This window comes from Sus scrofa, chromosome 16 (genome assembly GCF_054392235.1).
Source record: "Sus scrofa isolate SSC_HxYL_T2T_F1_AM1 chromosome 16, Sscrofa_HxYL_maternal_Yorkshire_Landrace_v2.0, whole genome shotgun sequence".
NCBI classification, from domain to species: Eukaryota; Metazoa; Chordata; class Mammalia; order Artiodactyla; family Suidae; genus Sus; species Sus scrofa.
Window position 1 is genome coordinate 69,216,399 of NC_139398.1, and position 13,714 is coordinate 69,230,112.

The following is a 13,714-nucleotide window of genomic DNA, read 5'->3' on the forward strand; positions in this document are numbered from 1 at the left end:
TGAAACTTTACTATTTGTGACAACATGGATGGACCTTGAGGGCATTATGCTAAGTGAAATAAGTTGGACAGATAAAGAAAATACTGTACAATCTCACTTATATGTGGATCTAAAAAACAGAAAAACATAATACAACCCCTCCCCCCAAAATAAACCAACAAAATGCAAGCTCATAGATACAGAGAATGCACTGGTGGTTGCCAGAGTGGGGGAATGGGGTGGGGTGCAAAATGGGTGAAGGGAGTGAAACTTGCAGTTTGTAAAATAAATAACTTATGGACATGTAATGTGCAGCATAGTGACTGTAGTTAATAATACTGTATTGCATATTTAAAGGCTGATAAGAGAGTAAATCTTAAGAGTTATTATCCCAAGGAAAAACCATGTAACTGTGTAGAATGACAGATGTTGGGGAGGTTTATCATGTGATCCTTTCATAATATATAGAAAAACTGAGCCTTGTCTTGAACACCTGAACTAATACAATGTTATATGTCAATTTTACCTCAAAAATAAATATATAAATGAATAAATGACAGTGTTTATAGCTGTCATGTTCTTTCTCTCTAGATTTTTTTCTTTTTCCTTATATTTCACTAAAATATCTGTGACATTGTCTTATCCCTCCTCTTTGCCTCGCCCTTACCTCTTCCAGTTTGAGCCCTTTTAATACGACATTTTCAACTTTTAGAAAATGTATATTAATTATTTCTTCAGATAATTTCTTTTTCTTCTCTCTGTATTTTCTGGCCTAGATATTAGTGTTTACATTTTTCAACATTTTTATTCATTGAAACTCCTTTTATATTTTCCATCATTTTCTTAGTATCTTTATAGCCTGCTACTTATCCTGACTACTGACTTCTTTTTTCTTTCTTCTTCAGTCTTTTTAGGGCCTCAACCTGCAGCATATGGAAGTTTCCCAGGCTAGGGGTCCAATCAGAGCTGCAGCCGCCAGCCTATGCCACTGCCATGCCAGATCTGAGCCTCATCTGTGACCTAACCCCAGATCCCTAACCTACTGAGCAAGGCCAGGGATCAAGCCCACCTCCTCATGGATACTAGTTGGGTTCATTACCACTGAGCCACAATGGGAACTCTACTACTGAGTTCTTATTTCCATCATTTTTATTCCTATTTTTCTACTTGGCTCTTTGTATGATTTTTTCCTCTTTCTTCATATGGCAAACATCTTCCTTTATCTTCTAGTGCATTTATCATATTTAGTTTAAGTTCTTTCTCTGTTGTTTCAATTATTCTGTCTCAGATACTATATAATGTTCCTTTGTGACATTTCTTTGATGGTGGCTGGTTATTGTGCAAGTGTCTACTCATTTTGCCTATAAATTTGTGTCACTAGGTAAGTGATGATCTATGTGGATTTGGCAGTATAAAGGGATCAAAGACCAGGTAGAATACCTCCAGGTGACTATAAGGAGTTAGAAAGGGGAAAGCTCTTGAGCACCAAACCCTAGGAACTACAAAAGTCTGCTAAGCACTCCTGTGTATTTCCAATCCTCCAGACAACTCTACTGATCACTGCTTCACCTTTAAATACATAGGAAGCAGCAGCACTAACAAGAGGTAGGGCCTCTGGGTCTTAATCTTTTATTGATGGGTTTGGAGGAACAGGGATGTGAACACCTGGCCAGACGGCGAGGTCTCGTTCAGTCATACCCATGTGGCTTCTACATATCCCTGAACTTAGCCCTGCTCTTATCCAACACTGGAGGACTGGAGTATTGTCTTCAATTTCTGTTGTAAAAGAGCAAGAGGAAAGCTTCATGGGATCCTATAACCTGTGTTCTCATGGTTGCATCCTTTTCTCCTCTGATCTGTACTTTAACCATCACCCACCCCAAAGTTCCAAACATTCGAGACAGACCTCAGATTCCTCAAAATTAGGCTTTTCTCCAGCTTCTGTAGGTTTCTCAGGGTTGACTTTTGGGGGAGAAATCAGTATCCCAGGGCAGTTTGTCATCTTAACAAACATCCATTTTTGAGTGTTCTAAGTTGCATTTTGCCTACAACTCAAGTCTAGATCATTAACTTCATTCTGTTCCTATTAAAAACCCTTAATTCATTCTCTCATTTATTCTTCCAACAAATAGTATTGAGCATTAAGACATGCTGGCATTCTGATAGGTTCCAGGGATACAAAATGAATTAAAGCATGACACAGATCTTGAAGCATTTAGCTAACCAGTGTAAAAGGACTTTTTGAGACCACACAATAGAAATCTCTTGAAACTACCACATTAGTTATTTGAATTACAGTGGTGATTAGAATGTATTTTGTCCCATCCCAAAAAGATTAGTTTTAATGAACTATTATTTCGTTTTCCAGGCTTTATTTCTCATTGCTTAATTCTTTTAAAATAGCATTTCATATTATTGAGGGAAGGGTTAGTTCCTCTGCTGATTGCTGTACCTTCTGGGATCCCTTCTGTTCCCTAAGGCTGAGGCAAAACCCAAATTTACTAATGAACTGCCAAAAAATTCATTTCACAAATTCTTACTCATGTGCCATTACTGTAAAGGCTTTGTAGTTATTACAGTGATGAGTTTATAGCCCAGAAAGTAGGACAATGCTTTTTCCACTAATTCATTACCTACACTTTACACATTTTAAAGAGGAAAAGAGAATGTGTGCAAGAGAGACAGAAAGACAGAGACAGACAAACAGAGAATAGCATGTTTTCTCATTGGCATTAGGCTCCGTTCTGTAATGTGGTAAAGGACTGATTAAACATTTATTTCATTCTTTTATTGTTCTTTTTCTTTTTATGGCCACATCTTCAGTGTATGGAACTTCCCAAGCCAGGGGTCTAATTGGATCTGCATCTGCCAGCCTATGCCACAGCCATGGCAATGCCAGATCTGAGCCACAACTGAGACCTAAACCACAGCCTGTGGCAATGTCAGATCCTCAACCCACTGAGCAAAGCCAGGGATCAAATTTACATCCTCACAGAGACAATTTTGGGTTCTTAACTGAGCCACAATGGGAATTCCCACATTCATTTCATTCTTGTTCTTTCAACTCAGATCAGCCTCTGGTAAACCCTTCCCCTTCCATAGGTCATTTTTTTATTTGTTCATTCCAGGAATGCCAATTTAGTGCCCACTCTTTGGTAGGCACTCTGAAGGTACTGATGTTATTGTGCTGGCTGTGTAATGCATTGACTTAGCGAGGCTGAATGGGATTTCCCAGAACTCCCTTTCCTGTATATTTCTGGTTAGAGTGGCCCACAGCAGACATTTCCTATGGGAGACTGGAGGGTGGAAGCAAGAGCCATTTTGTACTTCACACACATTGTCAACAAATGACTGGATCACCTTATTGATGTGAGTTAGCAGCTGGACCTGTAAACTACCATCTTCTCCTGGATCTTCCTCAAGCTTCTTTGACTCATCTGCCAGGAATATGTGTTTTCTCCATCAAAATGGGCCCCGGCTCCTGCAGAACATCCATGCCACCACTGTCAGAGGACCCAAGAACTGGCATGAGTTTCAGTTCATCCTTATGGGGTCCTACCTCTTGCTTGTGGGTTCCTGCCTACATCCCATCTTCCCTACTTTACACCCATCTTTCACTCTTGCTTGCCCGCTTGGGCTTTTAGAACTGCAGCCTGCGACATGAAGACAAAGCCTTAAAGATAACACTCACCAAATCCCACAGGTCAAATCCCAGTAGCAAATTCTTTAATATGATGTGGATGTATCGCCTAGTAGTTCTGCTTCTCTGGTTGAACTCTGACTGAAACAGCCATAAAAAGACAATTATAACCTTTGCTCTAATGGAGTTTGCAATATAGATAAGGAGGAATATATTTTTAAAATATTACATCACAGTTAATTCATTACATCTATGAAAAGTCCTGTGAACAAAAATTCAGAGTGATAGAGGATCCTTTAAGCAGGTGTTTTCTGGAGGATTTTGGAGCCAAGAATGTGCTCTATTCCACCCAGATTCCCTTAGACCTCGTTTTAAGTATTTTTTAAATTGCCACTGATTTCTGTATACTTTTGTTTCCGGAAATACCAGTTCTTATTTGGAGGAGTGCTCTTATTTTGAGGAGTACTTGAGCCTGCTTTGTCCCAATGAGGAGAACCTAATGTTTATTGCACGAGACTGGTGATCTCTAAAATTATTTGCTTCCAATATCCAAGAAAGGATTTCCCTCTACTGTCTTTTATCTGGTACTTTTTCTTGACCAGTGACTCTAGTGGACGGCATTAAAGCAGATAAGCCTTTTTTTTTTTTTTCACTTAGAATTTAAAATCCAGAAGCTGTTCAACATATGTTTAATGCTTTAATAAAGACCTAATCAATTTGAGGAGTGCTTACTCTATTCAATGTTCTCAAAAGTAATGTTATCTTACTCTTCCAAAGCTATACTGCCAACCAAAAAGAAACAGCTTCTCTTCTTTATTTGAGCAAATGATACTTTAATTGACACAGTTGCCACCCTAAGTATTACCTTAGCATCTTTACTTCTCACCTCTCATATTGCATTAGCTGCCACATCATTTAGAGCATAATTCCTTTTCTTTCTCTCCAACCTATTCCCTTTTTCACCCCTTTCTTTCAATCCTCTTTACTACCAGCCTAGTTGAGAACCATATCATGTCTTATCTAGCTTGTTCCATTGGTTTCTTAACTTTTCACCTTCTAGTCTTGCCACTTTCAATTTATCTTCTACTCTTTCTCAGAAGGAACTTGCAAGCCATTATGATCATATAAGCATCCAGCTCAAAATACCTTGTGTTTCCAAGCATCAAGCATCAATACATCTCTACAGGAAAACTTGCCTGAAAAACTGAAAATACAGATTAATGTCCCTCAGTACATCCTCAACATAGAAACCTCAGTTTCCTAGCATGAAGATTAAGATTTACTTCTGCGACTGCTCTGCCATCCAACTCTTCACATTTTCTTCTCTTCTTAGAAACTTGAGTCATTTACTAAGCCTTCTATTTTTGTACCTCCTTGCCTTTGTGCATGATGGTCCAACTACTCTGAATGCCCTGCCTTCCCCTGTCAAGCTTGCGCTGTACATCCTAGAGAGTAAGCAAATATCCTTTTAATTTTGAAATTCACCAATGTAGAGATAATTTTCTTTTTTTTTTGGCAAAGGGTGGGACAAGGAATAACAACTTTATTCAGAAAACCAAAAGAGGCAGCTTAGTGTTTCAAAGAACACACGTTTTCCAGAGATGACTAAAATATATTTGGTAAATGAACAAAAATAGTTAATATATATTTCTCTCTGAAGAACTCAAAGCATTCTAGAAATGACTTGTGCTCTATTAGAAGGTATGTAGCAAATAGGAAATTATCCCTCTATCATCCCAAGTGACTTAGCTCTGCCCCTGAGAAACTCTCATCGCCCACTCAACAAAATAAATTCCCTTCAGTTACCTACACTTTCTTTTCTTTGAATGAAATGAAGTTTGAAGTTATTCAAACTTTTACTTTGGGGATTTCACCTGCCCGCACACTCAACCCCTCAAACAGTTAATCATGTTAATCCTTTCAATCAAAGAAGATATCTGGAAAATAATTTCCTTTATCTAATCATATTTGATGTAACACCTCAGTGTCCCCTATGGAGAGATATTCTGGACAGCTGCCCGAGTAGCTGCCCCTGGAACTGATAACATCCTCAATGTTCAATATGATGCTCCCAACAAAAATATCCCACAATGTATTCAAAATTTTGAGAAAACAGGCAAAACCTACACCTTTTCAACTATACCACATCACACTGAGCACCTTTTTCACTTGAAATTTCATCTGATTCAGTAGCAATACCATCGACTGGGTGGTGATTATTTGTAACATGGGCAGAGTTATGAGAGAGAATATAATTTTTTTTTGTTCCTTGGCCAGTGTTCCTAGATTTTAGACCACCTACATCTGAATTAACAAAGATGTTTATTAAAATATACGTTTCTTAGGCTCCTCTATTAAGACTTTGTCAGAATCCCTAGAGTTAGGACTTAAGAACCCCAGCTGATTTTTTGTTGTTTGTAAACCTAAGAACAACACTAATCCTCTAGGCAAAATGCAAAGTGAACAAAAACTTTTATTTCAAGTCCTTTCACCTATCTAGATACCTAGCTACTGTCATGGTCCTCTTACTACAAAATCTTCTCTGCAGAGTTTTCATATTGTAATACATTTTACTTAGATGTCAGCATCACCTGTACAATGATTTTGCAATAAGAATTTTAGATATTATCTAGAAAAAAATTCTCCAACTTTCTTCTGAGTCTAATAAGAAACCCATTATTATTTTTTTTAAAAAAAGAGTCATTTGAACTTATTAAGTGTATAAAAATGACACCACGTACCTGGAATCTTCCTAGGTGTACAGATAAAATTATTTTTTAAAAAGGTAGGATGGAAGCTAAGGCAATGTGAAGTGTCTTAAACTGCTTCGTTTATTTTAGGTCATGTCTATAAGGGCAAATATAATGGAGCACTGCACAGTTATTTAGAGAATTTGAACATTAAAGTTAGGTAAAAAAGCTGATTAATTATTATTATAATTTCTTTTTTACTCCAAAGATGAGTTGCTTTGAATGACTTACATTGTCCCTTTACTTCTTTTGACTTTTTGAATAAAGAATTCCTTGAGGGTAAAACCCATTTCCACATTTTTTTTGTACAATTTGCATATCCTAGTTTGGGACTTTGTATTTTTAGATGTTCTAGCTGACAAACATACCAAGCTTTATAATATTATGCAAAACCATCTTAGGCAATGCTCTAAGAAATCAAAATACTTCCAAATAGTCACTATCTAATTGAATGTCTTCATTTTAATGATTTTCTTTGGTACTAATTCTTTAAACAAATTTTAGGAGTAAATTTATGATTTAGGACCTTAGTTACAGGATTAAAATGCACAATATTCACTTAATAGATTGTCTGTGTTTTCATAGCAATCATCATTATGCAAAATTTCTGAATAAAAGTAGCCTTCTAATAAACACAGTTAAAGAACAAGTGCATTGTGTGTATGTTTCCTCTGAGAAAAACCAAAATGAAGCTAAGGAGTGGTCAGAACAAAGGAACAAATAACAAATGTAAAAAGAAGGGTACCATGACTTCATTCTAATTAATGACTTTGACAATCATTATGTGCTGTCGAGGGGCATTAGTCAAGGTTCAGTCTTTAGCCCAGGCATTTAGCACTCAATATCATACAGCCAAAGCAAAGAACTTCTCCATGTCAGTTATCTATTACAAACAATCAAGTCACTTTGAAATAAACAAATCAATACATTGATATTTGCTGGTATCTTTTTATGCTACATTGAACCAACTTGAGGTTTATACAGTATTAACTTCTGTGCAGTTATTTTTGAGATCTTAAAATTGAGAAACTCTCAAAGGAGATGAAGATTCTGATGCATTGAAGAAATGCTGGGTGTTCCTATCAAAAGAGTGGGAAAAAATAAAAGAGAGAGAGAGGAGCGTATTTCCAGTGGCCCAAATTAAGGATGCTTTCTAAACCTTCCATTTCATTAAATTGCATGGCTGGATAGGAGAGTCTTGCTAAAATATTGTGATTAACACAAAGGAAGCTTAACAGACAATGCTATTATGGGTGAAAGACTGCTAATTGCCATCTTCCCAATAACTTATTGATTTTAATCAAATCTCCCTAGAGCAGCATGCCAGTGGCAAATGGATAACTAGATAGAGGGAAAACACAACAATGGAAGTAGTAATATGGAAGAAATTATTCATGTTTGATTTGTATAAAATTGAACAAATATTCTTGATCAGCATTTATACAAATATAGATTCGTCGGGAAGGTGCTATCTAAATTGCTTCTCTCACAGTGTATTGAAAATTACCATAACTGTTAGCATTTTTAATTATTTTGATCTGCTGAAAATAGATTAAACTGAATAGGAAATTGGCTTATTAAGGCTTATATATTTGAGTTAATATGAAATGTTCTCAGCCACTGTGCCTTGAGAATCTTTTTGTCTAAAAGACAGTCACATATCTGGTTAACAATAGGAGGAGGAAGGGTGCTGGATTTAATTCTTAGAATGTAAAGCTTTGTTTGGGGGTAGGTGTAAGTAAAACCCTTCTTACGCCCATTACTTCATTAGGAGAAGTTAACCACATTTGGTCATGGAAACATTTTATAAATGAACAACTGGTTTGTTTGAGAAACAGAACTGAGTTTTCATAAGGAAAAAAAAATCTTGCTAGACTAAACTTAGCACTTAAAAGAAAATGGAGAACACTTGAAATCCATCTTGTCTTACAAGAGTAGTTTCTCAGTGTGAGATTCAATATAGCGTGAAACATTGAAGAACTCACACATGGGTCAATCACTGATGATGAAAAAGGAGTACAAGGAGGTTTCCACTGTAGTCTCCAGGCAGGTCCCAAGGCATCCCACCGTCTTTGGGGAATGTCTTATTCATCAAATTGGTAACCCTGGACCCAAAGGCAAATTTCAAATATGAGCGTGACTACTATTTTTTAAAAAAAGAGTGTTTAAGTAGTTTCTCTTAGAAATCAAGCTCATAGCATAAAGATTTTAGTTACCAAATTATCTCCTTCAACATTTATTCTTTTTTTTTTTTTTGGTCTTTTTTAGGGCTGTCCCCACAGCACATGGAGGTTAGGGGTCGAATTGGAGTTGCAGCTGTCAGCCTATGACAGCTACAGTAATGCCAGATCTGCATCTGTGATCTACACTACAGCTCACAGCAATGCCAGACCATTAATCCACTGAGTGAGGCCAGGGATTAAACCTAAATCCTCATGGATGCTAGTCAGATTGTTTCGGCTGAGCCATGATGGAAACTCCCAACACCTATTCTAGAACTAAGCCTTCAATAGCTTAGTGAATGGTTTGTCAACTTCAACATTGTAGACATTTTAGGTCTGGATAATTCTTCATTGAAGGGGGCTGTTTTGTATATTGCATGATGTTTAGCAGCATCCATGGTTCCATCCACTGGATGCCAGTAGCACATCCTCATTTGGGATAATCAAAAGTGACTCTAGATATAGCCAAATGTCTCCTGATAGGGAAAATTCCTCCTGATTGAAAACCACTAGATTAGCAGAAAGGGATGCTTTAGTTCTCTTGATAATGATGCATCACCAATTATTTTCTAGAAAATTTCCATTTCACTGTAAAAATGCACAAACAGAACAATAAATTTTGCATTATGGCTCTGAAATTTGAAAAGTTGCTGTTTAACTGCCTCATATTCACAAAATACCTGTATCTAGGTCAGTATTTTTAAATTATGAGATTAACTGGCTAAAGAAACAGCTTGTGGAAGTTAATCACAATGGTAGTTTGAAAGGCAAGAAAGTGTCGTGATTATAAGATACTACCACCTGTTTAAGCTTTTAGGGAAATACAGTAGAGTCCAACAATGGCAAATAGTTTGGAAATAGTTGCCAACTCCAGCTGCTGGTAGAGGCTGATGGGAGCCCTGTACTGGGAGTGATTCTGATGATGCTTCCAGGCTCAGTGGGAAGTAGGGCTGTGATGGATTAACCATGTCTGCCTTGGACAGCATAAAGAAAATAATGGCACATATTTCACACACTGGTTCATTCCTTTCTAGTCATTTAACCAACTTGCTCTCCAGATTATTTTGAGCACCTGATGTGGTTGTGGTATGCTGTTTTTGTGTTGCATAATTAAATATACACACACACTCACAAGATCACTTCTAAGTACTGAAAAAGCACCTCCTTTTTTGGCTGTGTGAACAGGCCACTGAATAAAAAATATGCAGTCTTTTATAGCAAAATGATTGGTGTAGCAGTCTGTTCTCCAATGCGGGGGGAGGGGTACCATTCTCTTATTTTAAAAATACTCACACAGAGCATAGACTTTATAGCAACATGGAGTTTCTTCTAAAATCTATATGATTCATTTTAGTATTTTCCAAGAATTTTTCTTACTTTCTGAATTTGTGAAGAATAAATATCTGGCCAATTTCCTTTTTCGTCTAGATGGTAGTGTGAATTTAGTCTTTAGGAAAACTTGGTTTAGAGATTAAGGACAAGGCAACCTTTGCACATCTTTAGGGTTAACAATGGCTCTACATATGTTAATTCGTTTGGAATGTATCCTGGAAGTAGTCAGCCATACAAAAGGGCTGTTGATGATCCTTCAGGAAGTTCCCCTCCAAGTACCATTGTACTTTATTATCTCTGTAACAAAATTAAATAAGGAATAAAACCAAACAGTTGTAAACAACGCTTTTAGATTAATACTGGGTACATGATAATCATAATAATAATTTACAAAATCATTTTCTATCTGTAAACCATTGCCTTTCTTAACCTTCCCATTTCTAGGAGTAGCAGATTAACATCTGATTATTTCTGCTCATAAAAAAGAAAAGTTTTGCTAAGGTTTCCTCAGTTGTTGTGCATATAATGACAATCAAATTAATAAACTATTCTGAAATGAGGATTCTAAACTCCTTAACCAATGGAATGATTTCAAAGTAACCCAACTTTGAAGGGTCCAATCAAATTTCTATCTTGACACACAAAAAAAGAGCAAATAACATGTGAATAAATAAAATCATATATATTAAATCTTTGACTGTTACGGGTCTGACAGAGATAGGGCTGACAAAACTTTGTTGACTTGATTCCCTTCGTACCAGGGTTTATTTAATTTCCTTGGTAAAAGAATTAAACGGTTGATTCTGTGTTTTTTTTTTTTTTTTTTGTCTTTTTTCTATTTCTTTGGGCCGCTCCCGCGGCATATGGAGTTCCCAGGTTAGGGGTCGAATCGGAGCTGTAGCTGCCAGCCTACACCAGAGCCACAGCAACGCGGGATCCGAGCCGCGTCTGCGACCTACACCACAGCTCAGGACAACGCCGGATTGTTAACCCACTGAGCAAGGGCAGGGACCGAACCTGCAACCTCATGGTTCCCAGTTGGATTCATTAACCACTGCGCCACGACAGAAACTCCTGATTCTGTGTTTTTTCTTTTTGTGTTGGATAACTTCCTTTTATTTCATGCTCATGTTGTCTTCTTTCTGGTTTTCATGAGTCTATTATATATTTCTGATTTGTGGTTACCCTGTTTTTTAAGAATTTCCATCAAGAGATGAATGGATAAAAATGATGTACATAAATACGATGGAATACTATTCCACCATATAAAAAGAATGAAATGATGCCATTTGGAGCAACATGGATGGACCTAGAGGTTCTCATACTAAGTGAAACAAGTGAGACAGAGAAAGACAAATACCATATTATATCACTTATATGTGGAATCTAAAATTGGTTTCTACAAAACAGAAACAGACTCATAGCCTGAGAACTGACTTGCGGTTGCCAAGGTGGGGAGGTTGGGCGAGAGAGGGATGGACTGAGAGTTGGGGGTTAGAAGGTGCAAAATAATATCTACAGAATGGATAAACAATAAGATCATACTGTATAGCACAGTATATTCAATATCCTACGATAAACTGTAATGGAAAATAAAGAAAAATGCATATACATGAGTAATTGAATCACTTTGCTATAGAGCAGAAATTAATACGACATTGAAAATCAACTATACTTCAATTAAAACAGACTTAGAGTGATTGTGGACCTGAGATTCCTACCCCTAAGGCTAAGAAAATTAGATTCAGGTCAGAGATTAAGCTTTATGGATTGGGTTTTTAGATTGTCAAAGTGCCAATAACTCAAAGCAGATTAAAGTCTTGGGGACTGACTTGCATTTGGATCATAAAAGGGTAGGAATAGCATCTTGCCTTCCAAATCAGAGGCAAGTTGGGCTTCTAAAAGTAACAAAAGTTCAATTGGAATGTGACTGGCTAGTTTAAAGTCATTGGTTTATCAGGACAGGATTGAAAGTTTGTGGTGGGATTTGTCATAGACCAACTACTGAACCTCAGGTCCATTGGTTGAGTAGTTATAAGTTCACTATCAGGCCATTGTCTAGTCTACCTACCAACTCTGATCAATTCTTTGTTTTTTTTTTTTTTGTTTTTTTTTTTTTTTTTTGTCTTTCTGCCATTTCTTGGGCCTCTACTGTAGCACATGGAAGTTCCCAGGCTAGGAGTCGAATGGGAGCTGTAGCCACTGGCCTACACCAGAACCACAGCAACACGGGATCTGAGCCACACCTGCAACCTACACCTAATAATAATAATTTACAAAATCATTTTCTATCTATAAACCATTGCTTTTCTTAAGCACCACAGCTCACAGCAATGTGGCATCCTTAACCCACTAAGCGAGGCCAGGGATCAAACTCATGGTTCCTAGTAGGATTCATTAACCACTGAGCCACAACGAGAACTCCTGATCAATTCTTTAAGAAGTTGTTTCACTTCCTCCTTGCTAGGTCTTTATCACATGCTATTTTACACCTTTAAGGTTCAAGGTCATGTAAAGCTCAGGTTTGACTGCCTAAGTTCAAGAAGTTTTGGAAATATCCTTTTATCATCCTCATGGTTGATGTGACTTTTTTTTTTTCAGGGCCGCACCTGCTGCATATGGAGTTTCCCAGGCAAAGTGTGGAATCATAGCCACAGCTGCCGGCCTATGCCAGAGCCACAGCAATGCCAGATCCGAGTTGTGTCTGCGACTTACACCACAGCTCCCGGCAACGCTGGATCCCTAACCCACTGAGAGAGGCCTGAGATCAAACACACAAACTCATGGTTCCTAGTTGGATTCCTTTCCTCTGCACTACCATGGGAACTCCCTAATTTGACATTTGAGGCTGCTTCAGAAGAAAAAAATATACTTTACAGAGAAAGAAAAAACATATTTTACACTTAGTGGGGAAAACATTAGTCTAATAGAGAATGATTTTATTCATTTGGAGCATACTGGTTAGTTGTTTGGGTATGCAGAAAACAAAGCCAGGGTTAAAAAACAGTAGAAAAGGCAGATTACACTCAAGACAACCATGTGGGTTCCTTGGTCAAACATCATGTGGTGCACAACAGGCTTCTCTGTGATTTAGTGCCAAATATTAATCTGAAATAAAGTCAAGGACAGAGCCCCTGAGGGATTTTTAAAAGTATATTTAGATGCACACTGCAATTGAACTAATGTTGGGTAAATGAGGGAGTAAAACAAATTACACGATTCGTTATCAGCACGGAAGATTTGGAGAAAGAAGGCTCCCATTTGAAAATACACTTTGGGGCTTTTCCTTCCACAAGAAAACATGTTTCATGTCATCCAGACACTAAGTAGATTTCTTTCACAAAAACTGTTACATTATCTGGGTAAACATGTCAATCAAAGACTACAACTAGCAATTTACAGCAATGATGCTAGATTTAACATCTAGAAAGCAAGATTCCAGTGGGAAATGGTGTTTTTATTTACCTCTTTGTTACTGGAACAATTTAAAAAAAAAATTATATAAAGAGCTTTGAGAAGAGAGTACTTATGTTACAACCAAAACAAATCTTTAAAACTTTGAGGTCTTTTTATTGGATTCCTTTTTTTTTTTTTTTTTTTTCAATTTAAGAAAGGATTTCTCCAAAGCACTAGTTACAACATTTTTGGGGGTATTTCAGAACAAACACTTTTTCTTATAATGAAGCTTTAGGAGAGTGGTGACATGGTATCTTATTCAGCTTGCATGTTAGAGGTTTAATCATTACTTATTAATTTTCCTATTTTCATGAGATTTTCTCGAACTTAATATT

At 37.0% G+C, this 13,714-nt stretch overlaps 1 protein-coding gene across 1 annotated transcript in view; it reads right to left on the bottom strand.

Moving 5' to 3' along the window:
• Positions 1 to 3,339: 3,339 nt before the first annotated feature.
• LOC146395649 (uncharacterized) overlaps positions 3,340 to 13,714 on the bottom strand; it is a 2,307,895-nt gene continuing 2,297,520 nt past the window's right edge. The window contains exons 13-14 of the mRNA XM_085001861.1: positions 3,671 to 3,760; positions 3,340 to 3,482 (exon numbers count right to left, since the gene is read on the bottom strand). Coding sequence (XP_084857987.1) covers positions 3,354 to 3,482; positions 3,671 to 3,760 — 219 coding nt within the window. The 3' untranslated portion in view covers positions 3,340 to 3,353. The remainder of the gene's footprint in view (positions 3,483 to 3,670; positions 3,761 to 13,714) is intronic.